This window comes from Anneissia japonica, unplaced genomic scaffold (assembly GCF_011630105.1).
Source record: "Anneissia japonica isolate Jap-2015-1 unplaced genomic scaffold, ASM1163010v1 scaffold288012_len1326614_cov192, whole genome shotgun sequence".
Lineage (NCBI taxonomy): Eukaryota > Metazoa > Echinodermata > Crinoidea > Comatulida > Comatulidae > Anneissia > Anneissia japonica.
In genome coordinates, this window is record NW_022756612.1 from 402,668 (window position 1) to 430,477 (window position 27,810).

Genomic DNA, 27,810 nt, shown 5'->3' on the forward strand with positions numbered 1-27,810 from the left:
ATTGTGTACACTGGGCCTACCGTTTATAGTCCTTATCGAGTCTTGGTTTAAGTGTGCTGTTCGAACCTGCACCGATATTATGGAGGTAGGTTGCGGTGACCCTGCCTTAACCGCACTGCCTAAAGATCTCTTATAATATATTTATGTTTACAATACAAGTAATGATTATGAATTTTCATGTAATTTGGTTAAATATTATATTGTTCTTTTCTTAAATCTTTCTGTTTTACAATTTATTCAATTTTTAAAGAGACACTGAAGTGCTACTTTTTAGATAGGAAATAGGAAACCGTTATTGAATCTGATAAAGTTAAGGCTTTTTTTAGCAAATTTAGCAAATCTGACAAGTTTCCAGTGCCAACATCCTATCTTTATGAAAACAATGTGCAAAGGCAGTATAAAACTGAAATGGAGCACATTATACACTTTACATCAAACCAGATAAACATTTTAAGGGAGAAAAAAAACTATCATTACAAATACAGTACATGCCTCGTAGGGCACTAGCATAAATAAAAACAAAGTACTTCCCAAGAATAACATCGTACTCTATGCTGGATCTTTTCAATTCTGGAAGACTGGGCCTGTATAAGGCCAGGGTGCGAAAAAGTTGCCAAATTTTCCAGAATAGGACGGATATAACATTTGTACACTGCAATGAGATCCACATCACTAAGGACAGCCTGCTTAAGTGACCGCAACATAAAAAGTTTCGTGTTAGCTTTAGTAGATTTAGTATTTCCTTCCCATTTTAAATCATGTTCAAGAACAATACCAAGGAGTTTTACAGATGTAACAACAGGCAAATGTTGGCCGTAGATATGAAGGTCCACATCCGGAAGACATTGGTGACCAAAATATACCTGGAGAACCTGGCATTTAGATAGGTTCAGTTTTTGATTGTCGTTCGTAGCCGATTGTCCAGCTAATCTAGATCTGTTTGTAGGTTGCTGTTGCCGTTATTTAAGCTTTCACTCAGAGTAATGTTGTCAATGTATTTCCGGATGTGAATCCTACATCACTGTCTTTAGCAAAAGCACTGTATTACCCTATAAAGTAACTGATGGCAAAAAATAGTTTACGGTGTTTAGTCTGTTGTGGTGGTGGTAATGTGTAGTAGGAATACAATTAGGTAACACTTAAGGTTTTTGGGGCTGCCATACATTGTATGGCAAGCCTCCTTGCCTTTGCCCTCTACACTGTATTAAAGGATATACATATGTTATTATTACTGTGCAACTATATTACATTGAATTAGTTACTGTATAGTGTTCAAATGTACCCCTTAAAATCTGAGCAAGGGCCTATGTGGTGGTAACTTGTGACCACTGAAAAGATTGAGCTGTATTTCTAAGGTAGTAGTCCGTAACATTTTACAAAAACATAATAACATTTTGAATAAAACGTACAAACAATCGTCCTAAAAAACTGTGCAATGGACTGACCTTGATTATAAGGAATACAAAGAAAAGGTACCTAATTTCCACTTGGGATCAGTAAAACAATTAACTGCACAAATGCGTAAAAAGAAAAACAACAAAAAAATATAACCTATAAAGCTATTAGAAAATTGTAAAAAAAGTGAATCATTAAAATCATTGTTACAAATATTACTATTATTTACTATCAATAAAAAATTTTATTGTTATTATTATTATTATTGTTATATTTACAAATTTTAGAAAAATCAAAGCAAAAAATTAACAAATGCTTTTCTCAAAAATGTTTTCTTCTAATGTTCAAAATTCATCCTTTATTATAATTTTTTTTAAACTAACAGATGGTGCTGCAGAAGTGTTGAATGAATGGAGCTACCAAGGAAAGAAAGGAAAGGTACAGTAGATAATTCTGAATTCCAGCATGTGATTTATCCCTTTTATCTTTTTTGCTGATATTATACCTGTACCATGTAAAACAACAAAAATTCAACCCAAAATATTCAATCATCAGGCCAGTGGTTAATCCTAAGAATTAACTATATCAATATGTGAATGCCATTTTGCCATATAGACATTATTTTCATTTTTTATATCAAAATTAAGTAGGCTTCCTTTGAATTAAAGGGAAGTGATCATGCTTCAGTGGGTATTTAAGTTAGTGCTTAAAATTCTTTTCATATTTCTTATTGATTTTCAAAATTTCAATATAGTATTATTCATCTTTTGTATCATTTATTGATTGTATGGAAGAGAGATAATCATATCTTACATATTAATCATACTCTCCTCTTGAATTCAGTATTTTAGTAATATATTCTAATAAATTAAAGCTATGATGATATATTTTATATAATTGGGATTGATAGGTACAAAATTGTAGCCACCTCATTGTGGCATAAAAAACACTAATGAGGTACTGTTATTATTTTCTTGTTGTAGATGGGTAAGAATAGCTAATCTGAAAGAATGTTGATATTTAAGGATGCCACAAATGAATAGGCATACTGCATAGTGCATGATGGACATTGTACTACAACAACTAACTACTGTATGTTGCAAATATCTCAATGCTAATCTGTAGTAGAAAGTGCAACCTCTGATCTGGAAATTAGACATGACTTTTGAAAATTTTTAGCTTATCCTGGTCTTCTGTTGACTAGTCTTAAATACTTAATAGGAGGCGACCGAGTTCGGGATGGCCAAGACTCAACTGGTGCTGACCGCAGTTCAATTAGATTGAACCCTAGTTAGTGATAAGGGTGTATCCCCATGCTGTGGTTTGAGTGCTGGCATGGATTTCAAATTTCACTTCATTTATTACTTTATGGTTTTGGTTTCCACTCCATGTTTACACTTGCCTTTTGATAGGGCTTAAAGACTCTTTGTATTTTGTGCTCTATAAATTGAACACCACTAACCATTAACTTCATACAGTAGAACCTGAATTTTTTATACGGTACGGGACCGGAGGGTGTACGTAATCAGGGATTCGTAAAATTAAGGTTGGGTTATAATTTGTGTTGACTTTTGGCCTAATATGTACGTAACACTCAATAAACGTATGTTATCGACGAACAATGTTGCTTAGGCCTAGGCATACAACTGTAGCCCTAGGCCTACGAATAGAACCATGTGTTTATTAGTATTATTCATCACTTTACGTATTACTATCACTAGCATCGACGGTAGTTTGTTCATCTCACTTAGTCTGTGTGGTTTTAGATTATAACAGCGCATTAATTAGACACAGTCAACGCTGCTGGTGAATGCAAATACTTTGCATATGGTTAGTTTATCGTTATAGTTTGAAATAATAAACAGACAGAAACTAACAAATCTCTTTTTACATTATGGTGGCCGTTTGGTTTGAGTATTTTGGGTTTTTGATGACGTCATCATCCGTACGAGGCGTACATAAAACTGAGGGTTCATATACGGTACCTGAGATACGTAAAAACAAGGTTCTACTGTAATTGTAATGTGTGGTAATCACTGTGGTAATTTTATTAAAGCTGTGCCCAAATCAAAAATCCAACACACCAAATTTAGCAATAAAGCAGCACTTGAGGTCATGAGATATGACATTTAAAAAGTAGAAACACATTATTCCTTTCTAGTTTAACCACAAAATTGACATTTGCAGCTTGATTCATATGGTGTAAGTAAACCAGGGTCCAAAGTTTTACCAGAGGTCAGAACCACCCCCCTCCCCCTGTAAACAAATTCAGAATGTTTACATGTTTTTACTCTATTATTGTTGCTTAAGTTACATCTGACCATTAAACCACCATGCTGATGATTTTTTAAGATAGTTCTTTAAACCATATATCTTGGAAGTGTCTTCTCTCACTTTGGGGAAGATCACAGCATCAGGCAGGTTTCAGTGGTTAATAGACCTGTAGGCTCCTTCAGCTACATACAGGGACTCTTGGTCTGAAAGGTAGCACATATAGTACATTACAGTAGTGATATTCAAACTTGAACAAACAAAATCCAGAAACTTCCTTAGGTTTTTTTGATGGCACAACATGACAGTACTATAATATTTTGTGTAACTTTTGTTAGGCAATATTATAACAATACGTATGAATGGATGGACACACTGAGTAACATCTGTAAGTTTAATGGCTATGCAAATTGAATATGAACATAGCGTTTGTATCACTTTGATGTAATAATTTTGTCATTCTAATCTAGTTTTGTCTGTAATTAATTTACTTCAGCATTGAATTGTTTACCGCCTGTTTGTATAATATTTCCATACGTTGGTTTGAACCTTGGACAGACCGAGTACATCCTATCCTTAATTGTAATGATAGCGACAGGAAAGAATCCACCTTCACAAAGGCTACGAAAGTCTGCAAATTCAAGGTTATATTTTTTTGATAGAATTTTATTTAAAAATAATTTTTCATCTAACTTGATTGAAAATATCTAAGTGCTTTCAGGTTGGGGAGTAGAGCTGTTTTTTTTGTTACAATTATTTGTCAACTTAGAATTATTCGTATAGAGTGTGGAAGGTGGTACCATTCTGGGCCTGACAGAAATTCAACAAAGTGAAAGGAGTTTTTCTTATTTCAATTTCTGTTGAGTATATTTCGTCATATCCATGAAGCTTACGAAAGGCCTCATATAGTATATTGTTTAAGTACTGTATGCTAAACTTGGATATCAGAGTTCATGAGTATGATACATAGAAATTCATATTTTGGAGTACTTGTGTACAGAAAACCTAAAATCAATTTAACATTTTAATGATTTTTTTCAGTACAAGGGGAGTGGTTTGGTTTAAAAGAGGGGTCTTTCAAAAAGATAGTTTGGACAAACCATAGGAAACCTGACTAGTTACGGGATTGCTTAATATGCCAATCATTCAATCATTCATATTTTATTTTAAAAATTCAACTCATTGTAAAACAAAAATACCAAGGATAACTTACAATTCCAAGTTTTCATACCCACTTCACATTTTACAAAATTGATTGAACCAAAGTATATAGATCAAGAACCAGCGGCTAGCGTATTTTGCATTACAGAATTGTAACGCTTTTTAACGGAAGTGTGTCGTATCATGCGAGTAGCAGTATGTATATTTGTGTTACTTGGTTTAAATTAAGAATTCTACAATCAAAATCACAAATTGTTGTAATAATACATATCATAAAGATTGATCCTAACCAGGTTGGAAAAAATGTTAAATATTATTATTATTATTATTATTATTATTGTTAATAATAACAATAATAATAATAATAATAATAATAATAATAATAATAATAATAATAATAATAATAATAATAATAATAATAAGTAATATGTGCTTCAGTAGTCAGTAGTCAGTAGTTAGATTCAACACAGAAGAAAAGTACAGGGCCGAGCTGACTCCACTCTAAAAGGGTTCTCTAACATCTGAAACCTGGAGTTTAGCTGATTGTAACTATGTACAGTTTGTGTTAATAAAAGTTCGCAATGAATTAAAAGGAACTGTGTCATACTACTCATTAAAGTCACCAACAACTAACCGATATCCAACACTAGTTACGGGACTGCTTAATATGCCAATCATTCAATCATTCATATTTTATTTTAAAAATTCAACTCATTGTAAAACAAAAATACCAAGGATAACTTACAATTCCAAGTTTTCATACCCACTTCACATTTTACAAAATTGATTGAACCAAAGTATATAGATCAAGAACCAGCGGTTAGCGTATTTTGCATTACAGAATTGTAACGCTTTTTAACGGAAGTGTGTCGTATCATGCGAGTAGCAGTATGTATATATGTGTTACTTGGTTTAAATTAAGAATTCTACAATCAAAATCACAAATTGTTGTAATAATACATATCATAAAGATTGATCCTAACCAGGTTGGAAAAAATGTTAAATATTATTATTATTATTATTATTATTATTGTTAATAATAACAATAATAATAATAATAATAATAATAATAATAATAATAAAATTACAATTATTAATGGGCCTAGTAATAATAATAATAATTAATAATATTATATTCATGATAATAATAATAATAATAATAATAATAATAATAATAATAATAATAATAATAATATTTAAGAATAAGAATTAAATAATCAATAAGCCTAGTTTAATCATCTCCCTTTTTACATCTCCCAGGCATGTCTAGGCCTTGTAGAATAGTCCTCTATCTAGTACCTTAGATCTAGTTTACACCTAACAACTGTAGTGTACACTGTAATGTTCCTTTTTTATTTGAAAGCTTGGGGCCTAGCCTAGCTTATCCAATTATTATGTAGGTCTATGGTCTAAGCTAAGTACAAGAATAGATAGACCTAGAATAATTGATAAATACCTAATAAGGTCGAACTTTCTATACAGTAGTAGGCTTTGCCTAACCTACACTAGACAAGTTTTTATATACACCACTGATACGCAGGGCTCTACTCCACTGCCTCCCATCATGCAATTCGGTTGATTACACGATTTTGGGCTCGCTGCTCGTTCTTCCTCTATCTATATTCTTTGATTGAATCTATTTTAAACATGGTAAAATATTAATGTCCGGCTCCGGAGGAAAAAAAATTGTTTATATGTTGTACAACTGGTTTTTCTAAGACACAAAATATATATTTGACGAAAAACTGGTAACGGTTAATGAGATACAGATTTTTAAATATTTATAAACTGGGTGCAAGATTGAAAAAATGGTGGTTACACTCCCTTTTCCCTAAATATTCAAAAATCTGTATCTCATTAACTGTTTCCAAGTCTTTCAACATAATCAATTTCTTTTCTTCCGGAGCCTAACTTTAAGTTGCAATCAAGTACGAATAAAACAAAAGGATGCTTTTATAGATTGTATATCAGGCGGAGCTTTAATATTTCAGTGGGTCTAGTTCCCATTACTTCTATATGTCCTAAGAAACACATGTTTTTTTTTGTTTTTGTCAAAGGGAGTGACAATATGAGACATTTTGTGTACCATATTTTTTTTTTTTTTTGTCTGATTAACTTTTTACTTAAATATTGGATGTATTTTTGTTGGTGCCACAGAATCAGTGTTCTCTGTTACTTTCTGCTAGGCATAGCCAAGGTCGTCCTTCCTATTAAATTCTATTATATTCTAGCATTAGAGGAATAGTCAACAGTAGAGGTTTTTATTTAATTAATTTCCATTAATAATTATTCATTATTTAGACCAGTAGTAAGAAGAATAAAAAGAAAAAATCTAAACAACTTCAAGAATCTGATAGCAAACATGGCGATACAGCGAATGCAGTACAGCAACCAGTGTCAACAAAAAACCAAACAGTTTCAACAAAGCAACCCATCTCAGAAAACTCAGTCAAAAGTAAGTACCTTATAGGAACCAGGCTTTCCAATACTATATTTTAGAAAATTGTGGAAAAAATGCTTCTTACGTATTGTCCTTGCTAAAGTAGGAATATGTATGTTGGGTTATTGATATTCCATATTACTAATATTATTAAATTTTGTAGGCAGGCTGAATGTTTTAAAGTTGCATCAAAATGTCAGATTGATTTATTGATATTATGGAGTTATATAAAAGTATTTGTTTAGTGGTACATCTGTTTCTGTTGACAGTATTGGTTAATAAGTATCCTTGAGTGCATGCGATATTTGTGATGCCAGTTCGTCAAATTGTATGTCAATACTTCAAATAATCAGCTAGACATGTCAATTCAGTACAATTTCCTTGCCATCAAAAGTCAACAGTTCCTCTAGCAGAAATCATTGTTACAGTAGTAGTAGCAGTAGTAATATGAAATACAGAAAGGAAATTTAATCATTTTGGGCCTGAGATAAGTGACCAGCAATTGTTTAATCAGCCGATGCATTCACACTAATGTGACGGCATTCTAAAGAGATTATTCCAAAAAAAGTTGGTAGCCCTGAAGGCTTTGCAGTTTCAGACTGGATGTCTCTGCAAATCTTGTGCTTAATAAACCCCTTTATCCCAAATTTTCAGCATCACCACCAGTCAGGATAAACACATGGAGTTAGAAAATGCCTTGATTGTCTATTACAGTGTTGTGTAACATTAATATTAGTATTATTGTTTTATTTATTGGCATTTATAAAAGTTAAGCCAGCTATATCAGAAAGACCTGAAATCTCACAGTAATATGCATTTTACACAGGACTCTCACATCTATCGAGGACCTGTGTGTAGCAGTAACATCTTGAAATCTTGAATCTTACAAGCTAACGTAGCATATCTTGCAAGGCAATATCATACAACTTATAATGCATTCCTTAATTTCTCTAGAAACTTTCATTTTTCGTATTTTTGTGTAGATGTAGAAAATACAACATGTGTCGCTACACATGATTCAGCTACCACTAGTCAGGAGAGGATGCCACCCTTAGTGACACCTGAGGAGAGTAAAGTCTCTTCATTAGAAGCTTCTGACAAACCTCATAGGCCAGAAACTTCGCACAAGGATGAACATTCCAAGGCTGTACCGAGCAAGGATCACAAGAGCGGAAGACACTCAAAACGTGAAAGAACCATTAGCGAGAAAAGTACATCAAGTCAGAAAGGAAATGAAAAATCAGAGAAAAAGACAGGTAAGTTATTAAACGGCATATTTAATCTACATTTAAAGTGGTAATTTATTAGTCTCACTAACAGTGCCATTGTAAGGATGTAGAGTACAAGTCAAAGTAATGATGTGTAGATGGTCTTAAAAAACTCAGCCACCTATAGTATGAGGTAAATAAATATAAATCAAATTTCTTAAATCGAAACTATAGTCCTTAAATTTCTTTAAATGTTTAAACTAAGTTGACTATGGCATAACTCGGAAATTTGTCAATGTGGAAATATTTTCTGTGCCACTCTGTTTTCCCTATACTTTCAAAGATAAATATTTGCTAGAACTTGAATAAATCTAAAATCAAATATAAAGATTGGATTTTACTTGCCAAATTGGTAAATTGATGATCAATCTAACTCAAAGTTAACAGAAGTATGTTGCCAAAATAATTTTTATGCTTCCTATGGATCAATTAATGTTTATGTTGTGTGGCATGGCAAATGCACAAGGTTTCATGGGAACATTTCAGAATTGATACGCTAACCAAGTTACGTGATCTGTTGGGTAAACAAATGCAAATGGTGCGACAATGCTATAACATTATTTATGTTGGTTTGAACCCAAGTATTAAACTGTTTCCAATCGCTTGGAAAATGGAATTGGAAATATTATCAGAATGGTTTGCTAAATCTCCAAAAGGTACTTGCCCTAAATATTGAGAAATTTCTAGTATTGCTGCATATCTACGGTCAAATTAGGTAGCCTTATGTAAAAGTCGTACTGGGACACACTACAGTTCTATGCTGTACCCTATGGTTCACATGAATTTCAAAGCACATACATTGTGAAATGAGTATAAAACACTAGTTTTAACCACATATTTGGACAATCTTCCAGGCCCTTCGCTCGGGTTTGGCCTACTGCACGACTCACCGGGGGGGGGGGGGGGGGGAGTTCCTTCCCCTGGCCACATTCAGAGTGTTTGGATGATGATACTCTACTTTTAATCATATGGTTCAGTTCTGTTCATGCAGAAATATAGACCGAATACAGAAGTATCATTAACAGAACTAAATTATATTCTGAAAAAAATTAAATTGAAGGCAAACAGCACTTTACTTACAGATTAAGCAATTAATTATAGTTAGATTTTGAGTACACTATAGGAAATAGAAGGCAAAGGATCCATTATTTCCTGCAAAAATTGCCTGAAGCCTGCAAGGCTGAAGGCAATTTTTGGAGAAATTAATGGTTCTATTTCTTATACTGTACAAAATTACTTGACTGTAATTGCGGTTTGCTATAGGTCCTATAACGTAAGTTGCTTAGTGATCACTGTGCGTGTGCATTAGATGCGCATATTAGAATGATTTCTTAGTACTGTAGTACCAAGTAGTATGCGCACTGACACTCTTCGCACAGCTCTTCGCGATACTTGTCGATACGAAGATGAATAAAGTGATTGTGGTTAATAGTTCATTAGGGTTTGTTAGGTAGGCCTTATATCCTTGTAGAGTAATAGATTAAAATGTATTCTTAACATTATTATGAATTATTTCAGCATTGCCTTATGCCTTTCTAAATATAGTGATTGTGGTTAATAGTTTGTTAGGTAGGCCTTATATCCTGGTAGATTAATAGATTAAAATGTATTCTTAACATTATTATGAATTATTTCAGCATTGCCTTATGCCTTTCTAAATATAGTGATTGTGGTTAATAGTTCATTAGGGTTTGTTAGGTAGGCCTTATATCCTGGTAGATTAATAGATTAAAATGTATTCTTAACATTATTATGAATTATTTCAGCATTGCCTTATGCCTTTCTAGGCCATGCCTAGAACGATCTTGGCTTCATGTGTTAACAAACGTTGTAGGTTGAGATTTGTTAGGTTCGCTGTGTGCGTTCATGGCTTGACCTAGCAACAAAATATTCCATCACATTGTTCTGTAGGAAAATCACCCCAGCTTTGAGAATTTTGCACATGAGACACTAAAGATCGGAGGCATTATATCAGTTAGTGATCAGTCGGGAATACGAAATTTCAGTGCAAGTAAAAGTGATGATGTCACCACTGACTTAAAACAAATATTATTGACATACAATCTTTTGACCACACAGTGCTCTTCATCAGGAGAATGTGAATGCTTTCCACTTCATCATTCTGAAAAACGTAAAGTAAATAATATTAAACGGATGTAAGTAGATCTTTATGAATCATGGAAGCTGCTGTTATAATTTGATGGTAGTCTTTTTGCCTATAGAATAATCTATTAATTGTAAGCTAAATTGGATTAAATAACTGGCTTAACCATACAATTTGTACTATGTAATGTAAAGTTCTTAAAAACTCTTTTTAGCGCTATTGTGGGTCCATTTTATAATTTTGTGTTCAGGCTTGGGGTAAAAAGGTCATGTTAGCTTTCTTGATATTTTGCTGGAGCAATTAATATCCCCACCTACACATCAGTTATATAAAATATAAACAGGTTGATTATCTCACAATAACATTCATATCCAAATGCCTGTAATATTAGTAGCACATTGACATGTCTCACTACATTAATGTTGAGCAATAGCAAACACACATCACTCATATTTACATTTGCACTAAACCTCACTTCAATTCTGATTATTCAATTAGTTTCTTAGAATGTGGGAAAAGCTATCTGTTCAGACAAGGAATGCATTGCTATTTACTTTAAAGTACTTTGGGAAGTTATTTCAAGACCTGAATTTATTTATAATTGCAATTTCTCTATTTACTATTAAAGGTAGATACTGTATTGTGAAGAAAAACCCTTGGTAGTACAGTAAATTAGCTTTTTTTATGTCTTATTTACACTTCCATGTTATATTTTTTATATGGTATTCAAAGTTTGATGAAATATATGATATAATGATATACAATAGAAAAATTCAAAAATATAAAGTATTGTATAATAATAATAATAATAATAATAATAATAATAATAATAATAATAACAATAATAATAATAATAACAGAAACTTAAACCAATCAGAGTCTTTGACTTGGAAGCCCAACCTGTCCTTGCTGACTCTGGTCTAGTCAGTTATCTGATAGAATTTTAGCCTGCTGCGAGGGAGTTGTACTTGATCTGTAAGCAATTAGTGTGGCTTCCTTCGGAGACAACATTGATGAGGGATATAATAAGCCGATTTCAAGAAGTAGGAGCCCACACTTATAAAAACACGATGTTATTGTAACTAGTCTTTGCTGTAGAAAATGTGAATATTGTTCTAATATTTTTTGTAATACTGTACACTTACATAAGAATATATAGTGCATTGTCCAAGGTGTAATCCGTTGTTTTTGGTTTATTAACGATCAAAACAGTTCTTCAATTTGATTGATATTACAGATTTAGAATAGTTTTATTTCTGATAGTAAAAAACTAAATATAAAGAAATGTATTAGAATTCACAATCTATAAATTTTACAAAAAATATCCCCCAACCCCATCCCCATCCCAGCAAACCTGGTTTTATGATTACTTGTATAAATTGTGTCGCCTGGCCAATTGATGCATAGCCAATGCAATATGTCATATATCACAAAAGCATGTTTCTAACAAGCATATGTTATAAGCCCTGCCTCTGATGTTATGCTGGCTATGTAGCCAGCTATTTTTTAAGTCATATGAATTCAGGCCAGATGTTAAGTGTGATATCACCTTGTCAAAAAAAGAAACCACATCAACCCCAATTGTATATATTAATGATGAGAAAAAGGAAGTACTATCTTTATTAGGATGTTGTGTCAACTAGTTTGAATTATCTTCCAACTCCAGACCTACACTCAGACATACATGCATCTAGTTTTATGACGTCAAATTTATGCCAGTCTATGTATGTATTTTTATTACATTGGAATTTTACACTTTCCAAGCGTCTTGTTAGAATTGAAAAATTGCAGACTCATTATTTGTGTTTATCCGTGCATTAATTTATAGTATATATTTAATAGAACCTTCAACAGGATAAAGGAATTATCCATTAGTTGCAGTAGACAGCTGGACTGTTTCTGTGGGTTGTCGGCAGAAATTACGACAACACATTACAGTAGAACTTCACTTTCACCCACAGCACATAACCAGTAGGTGTTCATAGGCAAGAATTTTGTTATGCTATCTCTTAAACCCACCGATGAGGATGGTTTTAAATAAAAACAAAATTGATTTTTGGCCTGTTAATACACTTACCACCATGAAAAATGGAATGTATACACATTTTTTTATAATATCTGTTGCCTCCATGAAATTCTCCAGTAAGAAATCTATATTTCTCCCCACTATCCTGATGCATTCAAGACTATCCTTAAAACATATCTCTTTAATCAATATTTCTTGTAATATTTTTAAGTGGTCTAACAAGCACTATTTTAGTTCTCCAATTTATTGTTTATTATTATTAATTCTCTTAATCACTGAATATGATTTATCAATCATCTTCAGTGGCTGACCATAAGGTAAACTGTATGGCATGATAGGGAATGCCATAGAAGAAAAATTTGGAGCTATAGCTTCTATATATCGGACGTCTGTATGCAAATTATTAACTTTTAATCAGTGAGATATTAAAATGCCGGGCAGTAGAGGCCTATAATACAGTAGAAGAGTGAGAAGAGGAGCCTGCGCACATACTCTAGGGACTACTACTTCCAATATATAAAGTGTTAAATGTGCTATTCTATCGCCACCACTTCTATTGACTCACTTTATAGGCGATTATCTGGAATTGAAACCCAACCATGTGAGGAAATTCTAAGTAGCTGAGAGTGCGATGTGATAGGCTCAATAGTAGATATAGTAGATTAGCTGACATCCTAGATACCAAAGTTTTACAGTCTGCAAATCTCTTTCGGGCATATGCCCAGCGTAATAATAATAATAATAATAACATAATGCGCCAATTTAAACGTTTATGAAAGGCGCAGTGGACTAGATTTTGCGCTTTTCAGTAAATTTTTCCTTCCCTGAGGGTCACGTACAATATATAGTTTTTATTGGTATTTTAGCTTGTATAAGCAGTGCATACCTTGCATCCCTTGATCCGCTAATGATCATTGCTGAACTGTTTGAATTTTAACATAACATTTTTGTTGGGTCGTTTTATAGGATCTGGATCAAAAGCCAAAGATTGTCCTTTAGTTGCTATTCTTTCCTCACATACTGAACATTATATTCTTTATCAAAATTGTATTTCAATAATTTCTGTCTTACATTTTAGTAATCTAGGTTAAAAAAGTTTTGCCTAAAATTCAGAATACATAAGTTTATTGTATGATGGTGTAATTTGTGTTTATCATAAACTGGTATTGCAAAGCATCTTTATTGTTTACTGCTGGAACCAGACACAAGTACAATGCAATGAGTCAGATTGACTTTTCCACATGCGATTCAAATGTACTTTGTCTTTCTGAGTCTTATGACCACTGAGGCCAATATAGATTATTTTACTCATGTGTTTATAACCAGTGTTTCAAATAAATTACAAAACTATTGTATTTTATAAACAACAGGCACTTAAAAACATTTTACTTGTAAACACCATAGTTCTAAAACGGACATCTGCAAGTTCTGTACTCCAACAATGTTTGTTGGAATACAGACCTTGCAAATGTCGTGTATTCCAACGATGTTGTTCGGATCTGGAATAGACTGTCAGTTCACATTACACTATGATGAGTGTGCTTGTCACTGGGATAAACATTTTTATGAATTATGTATATTTTTTTTATAATTTTTCCAGCTATTTCTATTTTATTTACTTTATGACACATTTACAGAGTAATAAAAGTCTTACGTCCTCTTGGTAAAATTATATGTCTACAGTAGTAGCAAGAATAAATATACTGTTAAACCTACAAGTTTATATGCTACAAAATTTAAGGTGTTTGATACAAAAAAGTCCATTATTAGGCATCGAAAATACTTAAATTGTAATTAATTACAACACTGATGGCAGTCAATAACAGGGTGAACCACAATGAAATTTATTAGGGAGTATTCAATTATTCAAAACTTATTTGTGATTGTGCTATATAATTATTGTATCTATATTTTTTAGTTGATTTATTAATTGTTTTCTCTTCGTTTTCACAATGACCATTGAGGCCAATATAGATTATTTTACTCATGTGTTTATAACCAGTGTTTCAAATAAATTACAAAACTATTGTATTTTATAAACAACAGGCACTTAAAAACATTTTACTTGTAAACACCATAGTTCTAAGACAATGTGCCTTTTTTGCCTACAATTTTTTTTACTGAAAATTTAATCGTAATATGCTAGATATAATTTTTATTATAGATTATGAGATTCTTATAAGTGACCCAAAGCCTTTATATATAACAACTTCTATTCGAAAACTATAGTTCAACTGAATACAAAAATAAGCCAAATCATACCACTTATTTCTCTCTTTTGTAATGTCTCTTTAAAACATTTAAATCTTCGGAATTTGTTAACCTAAAATTTCTAGAACTGAAATCACTCCTAATTGAAGACAAAAGGTTGGTTTGATGGATGTTTTCCGACACATCCTTTAATACTGTTACTAAAACTACTGCATAAATGAATGATGCAAAACCTATTTAGGGGAAAATTTGAAAAAAAAAAAAGACAAAACAAAGTGGGTTATTTCTTAAATGTAAATTATGAGATTGCTTGTGAATAAGTGAAATAATTATAAGAAATAGAGAAAGATTTTTTTTTATCATTACAGGTGGGGCATTGGATAAATCAGTGAAGGATTTACAGAGAACAACAGTTTCGCTTGGACATCACCACAATAAACATACAGAAGAAATGGAAAATGCTTTCAAGAAAATCAAGAGTGCATTTGCTGATGTTCACACAATGTAAGTAAAAACAACATTCAGTATCAATTTATAGTGAGATTTTCCACATGGTCACTAATAGTCATGCGATTCACTATATTTTAATAGTCAGTGATTGCACCTGGTTATATGTAAAACTATATGCTATGAATCACATGGATTTACTTTATAGCTAGTTTAAAGATATCAGATATAATAGGATAAATGTGGGCTTAACAATATATTACTTAGCAGACATTGAAAATCCTAAAGCTTGGTATTTTTTTTAATTTTGTAAATTGTACAGCCACACATCACTCAGTGGAGTGTAGTTGAATAGCTTTGTAGTTAAGATGCTTGCCTTCCAATCTCAGGTCCTTGGTTCAAACCCTGTCACTGCAGTGTTTTTTAACATCATTGAAAAAAGCTACACCCTCCAAGTGTCATAAACTTAGTTTAAATGCATCCTGTAATTGGAAAGTTATATACAGTACTTGGTATTGGATGTGAAAGGATAATAAAAATAAAATAAAAAATGAATGTGTAAAATAATTGAATTTTTTTGATATAGCAATATTTTTAAAAGATGATAAAATAAATTGAAAATTTTTTCCACCATAATGTCAGACTCTATTCAACAGTTTTCATGCCGTTTCTTGTTGAAGTCATTGCAATCACATTGTATTCAAGAATATCAATGATTTACAGATTCATCACCTGTGTAGTATGAATGAAATTAACAAATTTTACTGCATGTCTATTATCAACATATCAGTCTGTTTATTTTTTATTAGATATTCAGGCAACAGTAATAATATTTAGATACAAAATGTACATAAAGTACTAGTTATCAACACTGTCTCAAAATATGTGTATAATTTATAACATATATAATTACATATTTAGATAAAACCATTTACATTAAGTATTAATTTGTTTTTTTAAAATTCAGACTCAGTCCATGTCAAACATAGAATTATGAACAATAAATAAAAGTACTTTATGCTTGCATGAAGTAATAAAACATGGTTGCCAGCTATATTTATTTGCATTAACATAGTATAGGTTGTGATTTTTAGACGCTCTGCATAGATCTTACAATTAAGGCAGGAAATTATACTAGCAGTCAATGAAGGAGACACAGTCTCCAATAGTGTCCCAAGATGATAGAGCCAAATGGCAAATAAAACCGTGCCAGACATGCATTTTCCTAGTGACTGGCTTTATAAAATTCTATTTAACAAGTAAAACCTAAATGCAAAATCTATACCATTAAAAAGAACCAAAAGTTAATCATAGATTTTGATATTTGTTTTATCTGATTTATTCATTTTATTTCTTCATTCATTTTTTATTTAGCCTTCACAAATGCAATAAAATAGAAATTACTGTGTAAAGTAAATAATAAAGATGCTTAAAAATGGAAAGAGTTGCAAATACTTGCATACACACATTAACTGGTCATTAATATCAACATCAATTACTTCAACAGTGCTGTTACATTGATACTAAAGATATTTTGGATTTGATATTTCAATATTACTTGCCCGCTTAATTATAGGTTCATGAGTACTACATATTAAGTCCAGTTTTACAATTCGTAGACACATTTTAAAACCCCATTTACTCAAGGAACTAATTGTAAAATATCAGAATCTTTTGTGTGTCTATAATTTTTTATGTGTGACCTGCCATGTCTTTTAAGGCCACTGTAATAATAATTATAATAATAATAATAATAATAATAATAATAATAATAATAAAGGTAGACTTATATAGCGCATTATGATAAGCCCTCTGTGCGTGTCAAATTATCATTATCCCGGTCATTGGAGTAAACACCTACAGTATGGAATACAAACGTACCTCCCTGGGGAGTATTCCATAACATTACAGCAGCTAATCAACGCATTTTCAACAAGTCTTTTCAGATAACGACTATAAACCGTAAGCCCAGTGTACACATGGCTCATGTGCACTTTAAAGAACCCAGTACATCTTTCGAGATTAGTAGGAGGTTACCCCGGTGTACTGGTCCATACAGCCCCTGTTGTCTTGTGATTCAATTGCCACTTTGAAGAGTGATTTAGTTCAATGTTTGGCCTATCCTTGGTCCCTAGTGCCTAAAGTTGAATTAATAAGTGCTATGTAATGCTATATTTCCTGGAATTTTCAGTATTTAAATCTTAGGCATAACCATTCCTGTTTTTCCCATTTTATTATGTTGTCCTTCTGATGAAATAACATTATACTTTGTTCCAGAAATATTCCAATATTCTCAGATATACAGTAACACTAACATGTTATTTATTGGAGTTATTTGAAGCTGTTTTTTGAGTGGCCATATTCTATTAATTGGACCCTACATCATCTACCTATATTTTCAGTAATGCTACTTATAAATAATAAAGAATAATTAATTGTAATTTGGAAATATTTTTTTTCACTATTAGACTTCAAAACCGTGAAGTTGAGCTGTTGAGAGAGCTGAATTCAATTAAGGAACAAGCTGGTAAGTTGAGACTCTCAGCTGAACACAAACACTTCACAAAATACAATGAAAATATATAATAAAATAATTAAAATGTAAGTTTATGAGTGCAATGGAAGGAATATCCCATAGGTGAAATATGGGTTGCCCAACTCGGCAAGGTGGTGCATAGCAGAATGGAGCAGTCCAACTTTCAATGAATTACTCAACCATTGCACAAACACTTAAAATGGACATGAAATGGATTTTCAGTTTTTTATACTATAATAATAATGTATATACTATAATAATAATGTATAATTATTTTTTCCACAATTTAAGCATACAAGCAATCATAAATTGAGTATAAAACGATTAAAAACTTTTAAATATTTGTATATTAATTCAAACATGGAAACTTTCGTGAATCTAAAGAGCTGTCCCTCCCCTTCACCTATTTTCTTGTTATCAGAGTTCCAACCAATATTCTTTCAGCAGCTTTGGGTATTATATATAAGAAGTAAGTCGATGGTTTTTATATAATTGTTTTTTATATTTATTTCAGCTACAATGTTTGGTAAACGTCAGCATGAGGCTGTTGAATTGAAACGACGTGCAGAGCAAGTTAAGTTTTTAAGTGAAGTACAGCTATTAGAGTTAAGGGCCGATATTAAGGTGAGATGCCTTTCTTTGATTCTTGATATTTAATATTTTGTTAACCCACACCTAGTGCACCTACAAGGTTATGTGCTATGTTTTTTAATTAATAGTGCTTATTTCCGTGAAAAGATGCTTTTTAGGCATAATTATTTTGGCATGCTGTGAGAGCAATGCGATTTGTAATACTAATTACAAGTATAGTTGAAACTCTAAACCAAGCCACCTCTGTCATTTTCATTTTTGCCAACTTTTTTTTCTAATTTTTTTTCTGTACATACATTTTACTAGCTACTTTGTACCATATGGAATATCATATGCAACTGGATTTTCCCGTCCCGATTTCAATCAAACTTGTATATTACAAATGGAAATACTGCTGATCTTTCAAATTCAATATGCAAATTTGCTCATATACAGTATATGTTAACTTCACATCTTAAGTTAGCTGCCATGTAAGATAGCTTCTCATGAACATTTTATGGAAAAATATGCAATTAGTCTCTATTTGCATATGGGTTGCTTGAAATAAGCTACATATTTACCAATGTTAAATAAGATAATGATGAACTTTATCTTACCTATTATTGTTGACTCAGTATCATGGCACATAAGGCCTCCATTGTAAATATCTTGGCATTATTATTGACAAATTTTGAAGTTTGAATAAATATGTCGAAATTACTCGCAGGAAAATGCTGAGTGGTATACATATGTTTAACAAACCTTTAGCTTTTTGCCCCTTGTCATCATACCCTCATAAGATGTATATAATAGTATTGTTCTTCCACACTTTTAGTAATTGCAAACTTGCATGGGCCTACTGTGGGTTCATTTACAAATCTGAGCCTCTGTTAAAAAAAAATAAAGTTGAACTTCAACATACTTTTAGTTTCCACTTTATATATTCTGTCTTGTGCATATCCCATGGCTTTATTCTGCAACTTGCATCTACATTACCTTTCTCTTTTATTAATGTAGTTTTGCACCAGCTGACTTTAAAAAAAATATTTTCTAGCTGGCAGGCCCAGCAATAATATTTATTTGATTTAATAAGGGCGTGTTTATGTTTACAAAGGTACATTCTGCAAAGGACCTCAGGGGCTGTATGGACCAGTACACCGGGGTAACCTCCTACTAATCTCGAAAGATGTACTGGGTTCTTTAAAGTGCACATGAGCCATGTGTACACTGGGCTTACGGTTTATAGTCGTTATCTGAAAAGACTTGTTGAAAATGCGTTGATTAGCTGCTGTAATGTTATGGAATACTCCCCAGGGAGGTACGTTTGTATTCCATACTAAAATAAATAAACTTCCCGAATGACGTCATTTGCATATATATTACCTTCTCTCTACACTGTCCTGTGGTGTTTTCTGGTGATAACATTTTTAAAAGTATAAAGCATTCCTTTTAAATTTTATATACGTTTCAATAAAAATGTAAGCATACAAGCAATCATAAATTGAGTATAAAACGATTTAAAACTTTAAAATCCATGTATATTAACTCAAACATAGCAACCTTAAAAATATATAGCATTCCTTTTAAATTTTATATACTATAATAATAATGTATAATTATTTTTTTTCAATGAAAGTGTAAGCATACAAGCAATTGTAAATTGAGTATAAAAATGATTTAAAACTTTAAAATCTCTGTATATTAACTCAAACATGGCAACCTTAAAAATATAAAGCATTCCTTTTAAAATTTATATACTATAATAATAATGTATAATTATTTTTTTCACAATTTAAGCATACAAGCAATCATAAATTGAGTATAAAACAATTTAAAACTTTTAAATATTTGTATATTAACTCAAACATGGAAACTTTTGTAAATCTTAAGAGCTGTCCCTCCCCTTCACCCATTTTCTTGTTATCAGAGTTCCAACCAATATTCTTTCAGCAGCTTTGGGTATTATATATAAGAAGTAAGCGGATGGTTTATATAATTGTTTTTTACATTTATTTCAGCTACAATGTTTGGTAAACGTCAGCAAGAGGCTGTTGAATTGAAACGACGTGCAGAGCAAGTTAAGTTTTTAAGTGAAATACAGCTATTAGAGTTAAGGGCCGATATTAAGGTGAGATGCCTTTCTTTTATTCTTGATATTTAATATTTTGTTAACCCACACCTAATGCACCTACAAGAATATGTGCTATGTTTTTTAATTAATAGTGCTTATTACCGTGAAAAGATGCTTTTTAGGCATAATTATTTTGGCATGCTTTGAGAGCAATGCGATTTGTGATACTAATTACAAGTACAGTTGAAACTCTAAACCAAGCCAACTCTGTCAAGTACTTTAATGTCATTTTCATTTTTGGTAACTTTTTTTTATAATTTTTTTTTCAGTACATATGTTTTACTAGCTACTTTGTACCACATGGGATATCACATGCAACTGGATTTTCCCTTCCCCATTTCAATCAAACTTGTATATTACAAATGGAAATACTGCTGATCTTTCAAATTCAATATGCAAATTTGCTCATATACAGTATATGTTAACTTCACATGTTAAGTTAGCTCCCATGTAAGATAGTTTCTCATGAACATTTTATGGAAAAATATGCAATTAGTCCCTATTTGCATATGGGTTGCTTGAAATAAGCTACATATTTACCAATGTTAAATAAAATAATGATGAACTTTATCTTACCTATTATTGTTGACTCATATGGCACATAAGGCCTCCATTGTAATTATCTTGGCATTATTATTGACAAATATTGAAGTTGGAATAAATACGTCGAAATATACATATGTTTAACAAACCTTTAACTTTTTGTCCCTTGTCATCATACCCTCATAAGATGTATATAATAGTATTGTTCTTCCACACTTTTAGTAATTGCAAACTTGCATGGGCCTATTGTGGGTTACCTAGAGCCAAACATTTACAAATCTGAGCCTCTGTGAAAAAAATAAAGTTGAACTTCAACATACTTTTAGTTTCCACTTTATATATTCTGTCTTGTGCATATCCCATGGCTTTATTCTGCAACTTGCATCTACATTACCTTTCTCTTTTATTAATGTAGTTTTGCACCAGCTGACTTTAAAAAAAATATTTTCTAGCTGGCAGGCCCAGCAATAATATTTATTTGATTTAATAAGGGCGTGTTTATGTTTACAAAGGTACATTCTGCAAAGGACCTCAGGGGCTGTATGGACCAGTACACGGGGGTAACCTCCTACTAATCTCGAAAGATGTACTGGGTTCTTTAAAGTGCACATGAGCCAATTGTGTACACTGGGCCTACGGTTTACGGTACTAATCTGAGAAGACTTCCACCACCAGAACCATAGGCGAGCGTGCCGTTTGAACCAGCTCCTATATTAGTGGCCGTAGGTTATATTAGGGCCTGTAGGTTGCAGCACTCCTGCCATAACCACTCAGCCATCTGTCTCGCCCTCTATCCATGATGTATCCCATTCAATTTTTTAAATTAATTTATTCACAACAATAATACTTGCTCATCAGTTGTTTTTGTCAAGACTCCCAACTTTTTATAGCATACTGTTATGTGCTGTTTAAAATATTTTATCAAAAGTGACCAAAGGAGCACTCATGATATAAAGGTGTAGAATAACAATGAAACTTTTTTTTTAAATGGAATACTTGTACAGATGAATAAGAATTTTAATTTTTAAATGTTTAATTTGTTTTTCTAGCATTTTGTGTCAGATAGAAAAATAGATGAAGCACTTGGAAGAACATCTAGATTCCAAGCAGATGCATCTGCTTTTGAGGAGGTATGGTCCCAATGAGATCTAGAAATAAAGGTTTATAGTGTAACTTCAAGATAACAAAATTCCAAATTCACAGCACACACTCTGTGTGGCAGCCTCTCATGTATCCCCCTTTCAAGATACCCCTTATGAGGCTTACTGACTGTGAGATTGTATCTCTTGTGTGGTTTACCCCATGTGAGGCTATATCCCCTAATATGCTGAACCACCTATGAGGCTACATCCCCAGTGAGGCTTTAACCCCATGAGCCTGCTTGCCTTCTATGATGAGGCTACATGCCCTGTGAGGCTTAACCCTTTATGAAGCTGAATGCCGTGGGAGGCTAAACACCTGTGCTTGAATGAAACAGGCCTATTTTGGGTGCATACCATGGGAAGCTGAGCACCTGTGCTTGAATGGGACAGGCCTACTTTTTAAATAAACAAAAATGCATCTCACATGAAAGCCTTAATTGAATATTGGGTCATATAGTATGTCAAACACTGGTTAGTTGTGATTGTAAAATTAATCATGCTTTGCACATGAGAAATCTGCTTTTAAAGTACTTAGTGTTTGTCAAAATAAATGCATTAGAGTGCAGTATATTGTAATGTGATTATTCCATTTATGTCTTGGTAACTTAGCATGTAAACTCATTTGGTGAAGTGACACCAATCACAAGTCAGTATTCAACACGTCGACACTCTTTGACATCACTTAGCAGTGATTTAAGCAGATCTACCTCTGTCAACGAAGATCTCACTCCTCATGGTCGTAACCCTTCCGACGCTCTCATGGATGTTGAGCCTACAGATGATGGCATATCTATTCCTACAGCAGTTCCTGGGATACAGATGACAGCTGCTGAGATAAGAGAACTTCAAAATAAACTGTTGAAGTCCCTTAAAGCGCAGGTATGCAACACTGTCTTCTTATTTGGAATAATGCTTTTCTGGACATATTGAATGCAAGACTATTTTATCAAACACTATATTAAATTCAAGATATGCAGACTCACTAACTTTTAAACATCACTACGCACATACCGATGTGCGAAAATACTGCACCATCTGCGAGTTCACACGGTTGTCCTCAACCCTACCAAATGCACTCAAAGATTCTGTAGTACTGGACAATTGTAATGTATTTACAGCAAAATTTAAAGAACATTATATAACCAACATTTATTTTTTTTTTCTATGCTGTTATAAAAATGTTTGTATTAATTAATAATCAGTCTTGTAATGTGTAAAACTACTGATAATAGGCCTACTTTTATTGCAAATAGCAAATTTCTAACTTTTTGAACAGTATACCTTTGTTAGTTTTTGTTGTGTATGTATATATGTGTATATATGAATACCATGCACATATATATATATATATATATAATTTATATATATAGATATATATAGTTCCCCCCCCCCCCCCTCAATCTTTTTTTAATTCAATTTATTTGTTATGCAATTAACCTTAACTCTTAATTCTGAGAATTATATTTTATATCATATAATTTTATGTTGTTTTTCTAGGGATGGGTTTACATACTTATGAGCTATAGCAATTATAATTGCTTTTTGTAAATCCCTGCCTCGTTATGATTTACAGTTTTTCTGTATTAGTTGTTTTTTGTTTTATTGCCAGTTTTGTTTTAGTTTTTTTTTTGTTTTATTTTACGGTATGTTCCGATTGTATTGTGATTTTTATGAAAGGCAAAATAAAAAATGAATGAATGAAAAAAAAGAAAACTGCTTCTAATCAGAAGGAATAATAATAATAATAATTGTCGACTTATATAGCGCATATTGAAGACTAACCTCTATGCGCTTTACATTATTACCCCCGGTCACTGGATCAAGCACATGGAACACAACATTCATGCCCCATAATGTTGCAGCCAACCAAGATAACCGTAGATAAAGTACCTTGCCCAAAGACACAAGCAACTTGCACAGCGAGACCTCAAGGCAAAGGAATGAATTGAAATGTGGTGTCAGTTCGAAAGCATTCAGTTTCTATTTTTATAATGTTCTTTAGAAGTATGTGAAGGCATGCTGGCAATTTTGTTTTGCATAAACATGCATAAAATTAGATATGGTATAGTAGTATGGCTTGTCTGAATAGAAGCCTTCATCTCATCACATAATAAACTAGCAAGATGATTTGTCCTACTCTTCGTTGTTGTAATTAAAGTAGATGCCTAAAATTAAGAAATAACAGTAGCTGCATATGCAGTAAGCATATTTTCATTTTAAATATGTTCCACATCTACTGATTCCCTTTCCTCTGATCTCTGTATGAAAGGTGGAGAGGACACTCCATCTGTATGATCTTGAATGAAATATGGGTGAATGAAATTACTGTCAATGTAGTTTTCTGTGATTTTACTCAATTGCTTTTATTCCCGATTTTACGAAAGTAAAATCATGTCATTGTTGTCATAAATAAAGTTCCTCTTTCATGAACAAAACACACACCCGTGTCAAGAATTAATCGTTAGGCACGGGCTGGAGTTTATTCACTCGGTCTTAGACGGTTTGCTGTACACTATAAGCGATATCTACTACAATACAAAACGCAGATAGTGCGCTTTGAATACACTGACATTCAACACAGCGATCATACTTCATGTCTGCAGCCGTGAGAAAACTCCGCCCAATGCGTAACTTGTCGGCATATTGATAGGCGCATTATTTATTCGTCTCTGAATACACCATCCTCATATTGTAATTTAATGAACCCCCTAATTATGAATGGATTTTATTTATCAAATCTAACTAACATTAATCTACCATTTCATTATTTCCCCCATAAACACTGACATAAAAACAAGTCCAAGCGCCGTGTCTACAGCCAATCAGCGCTCTTTTTTTAAAAAGTTGTGAACCCCTGGTTTCCAGATTATTCTGTACAAGGTATTTACTTGACGCCACAAGAACATGGGTCTAGTGAAAAACGTTGTTGCGTTACTCGCCCTGTTGCGGCGCCTGCTGGGCTGTGTTTCTTCATAAGCTAGAAGATAAGTCATATAATAAAGTTTCTATACATATTAACAAGTATGTATAGTACTGTACATTATTATGATCGTTATTTTGAATTTCTTTCAAGCGCGAGTTGGAGTTTTGGCTCCAATCCAACAAAATTAAAGTCCAGGCTTAGCCACAACCCCAATTTTACGTACGAATAATTTTTACAAACACCTCTGGGTCTGTCCCATATGTAAATGAGGGGTTCTACTGTAATGTACAATATATTATATTGTTTTTAAATTGAAGAATACATGATTTTCATATATGTTTTTTGAAAGGTCTCCCTCATTGATACCGATTTATATTTTTTTACAGGGATTACCAGTACCTAAATCACCACCACATAGGAATAAAGGACACAATACCAAAGATTCTAACCAGAATCAATTTAACAAACCTGCCAGCCAGAAAAAAGAAATTTTTAGAAAACCTCATCGTGACCATGATAGACCACAAAATAGGCAACAAGATAGACTTGACAAGCAGAAAGATAGTCAACAAAATAAACTGCAAGAGAGGCAAAATGATAAACAACATGATAAGTACCAAGATACTCAATCAGAAAAACAAGATCAGCGACACTCTGATTCTCAGACAACAAAAATTGTGCGAAGGCGTGAGCAGTACAGAAGACGAAAGCGAGAACGACAGAGCCATTCAGAAAGTAATGATACTGTGGTAAACGAAGGTAAACCTAATTCATTGGAAAATGGTTCTGCTGAGAAAGGTTCGACACAGACCAAAAGTTATGAAAATAAGATGAAACCAAAGCAAAATAGGAATACTTGGACAAGGAATCACTCTGCAAAGAAACAGCAGGGAAGACCAAATAAAGTGGATGATACAGCTCAAAAGGAGGAGAATATAGAATACAACAAAATAGAAGAAAACAAAAAACAAGAAAAAAGTGGGGTGAAAAGTACAGCACAGGAAAACGATAGACAACCAAATGAAGATACTCAGGTCAATGTGGAGATAAAACCTCCTAATACTGAAGTAGGATACAAACCTTTGACCAACGGCGCAATTCCACAATCTCCTAAAGGAAAACGCCCTCCACGTAAGCCACGCCCTGCATCAGTGCCAAACGGTGTTATTCACAATGGTCACACTAAAAAAGAAACTGAGGGCAAAAAGCATGAGGGTGAAGACCTTGCTAATAATAATAAAGATAATATAGATAATGCACTAGTAAATGGTGTTGTAAGTAGTACGACTGATTTAAAGGTGAAAACCAGTAATCAGGAAAAACCTGTTCAGAGCGGTCATGTTAATGTATCAGTCACAGTAGATGAGTGAATGAATAGAGAGTTTTAGATCTGATAAGCAATGTGGGTTTACATCTGTGCACATGCGTGATTATATCCATAATGAACATCAACTTTTGTCTAGGACATGAAATCAACTTTGAATCTTGTCACTGAAAGTGTTTTTGACCAATCAGAAACAATTTAACACACGTCTACAGCAACTAATTCGTTCTAGCTGGCGTTTAAGGTATACTGTAATGCACTATGACGTCTCAATGCGTTATTGCATTGTTGAAACAATACAGTAATCATACTCTTTTGCATGCTATATAATTAGCATAGGTTCCCAGATTACTTGTCATTTCAGATCTAAAATTCACTAATAATGTTGTAAATCTGATTAAAGATGTTCTAGCAATAAAATATTTCAATATGCTAATCAAATTGATATTCTACTTAATTAAGGAATGTTTTTTTTTTATTGATACAACACATAGCAAAAATGAATCCCGACACTGGTACTGCTACGTTTATATTTTTGTAGCGGATAGGGTAACTGTGTGACATTGGTTTACTCGCACACAAACATGTTTGTTGGTACAAATTTTTGTCAAATTATGTATTTTGAATATTAACATACAAGGGTCTGAAGTTGAGGTGTTGGCAGCTGAAGTTGAGATAGTCTTATCCCATTTTGTAAACATGTAACAGTTCCTAGGATTCTATTGATAATGATGTGACCTGTGTCAAATACTTAACAATCATTGTGGCACTAAAGTAAAAATTGTAAATTGACTGGAATTGAATTTTCAAAGAATGTTCAAACATTTACACACTGGCTTCAGCACAATTCATCAGTGTAACCATGTGTTGTTTTTCACAATCTTTCCCAAAGAAGTTCGCCAGCGTTCACAACAATTTTTACTATATAGAAGGACTAGTCCTTAATTCATTGTGAAGTTATTTAGGGCTAATTAGTTGTGTATGCTGAAGTTATGTATTAATTTAGTGTATTTTCAAAAAAAAAAAATCTGTTAAAGTGTTAGTACATTTGTTATGTTGGTTTAAAAATACTGAGACATATAATAAGATGTAAAGGTTTAGTAGTTGTAATATCAAGAATTGTAATTGTCTAAAACGAAAGGATTTTTTCATCTGATGTCTCACAATATCTTAATTATTTTAATTGGTTTGTTTTCTTAAAACATTGTTCTATATTTTCATTCTTAAAAATTTGAGGTAGAAAGCTCAAATGAATAATACAATGAAAAAAATAAAACCAGAAAACAAAAGTAAAAAGATGAAAAAAAAACTAAAATCT

General features: G+C 32.5%; 1 protein-coding gene across 3 annotated transcripts in view; it reads left to right on the plus strand.

Annotated features, from left to right (window-relative positions):
* LOC117124289 (SPATS2-like protein) overlaps nt 1-27,510 on the plus strand; it is a 50,890-nt gene extending 23,380 nt beyond the window's left edge. For 2 of the 3 annotated variants that reach the window (XM_033270473.1, XM_033270471.1), the window contains exons 4-12: nt 1,781-1,833; nt 7,129-7,282; nt 8,251-8,523; nt 15,245-15,380; nt 17,792-17,850; nt 20,448-20,557; nt 22,153-22,233; nt 22,855-23,124; nt 25,555-27,510. In XM_033270473.1, coding sequence (XP_033126364.1) covers nt 1,781-1,833; nt 7,129-7,282; nt 8,251-8,523; nt 15,245-15,380; nt 17,792-17,850; nt 20,448-20,557; nt 22,153-22,233; nt 22,855-23,124; nt 25,555-26,538 — 2,120 coding nt within the window. In that variant the 3' untranslated portion in view covers nt 26,539-27,510. Of the gene's footprint in view, nt 1-1,780; nt 1,834-7,128; nt 7,283-8,250; nt 8,524-15,244; nt 15,381-17,791; nt 17,851-18,373; nt 18,484-20,447; nt 20,558-22,152; nt 22,234-22,854; nt 23,125-25,554 lie in introns of all 3 variants that reach the window. The other variant, XM_033270472.1, reaches the window with a different exon arrangement.
* Nucleotides 27,511-27,810: the final 300 nt, after the last annotated feature.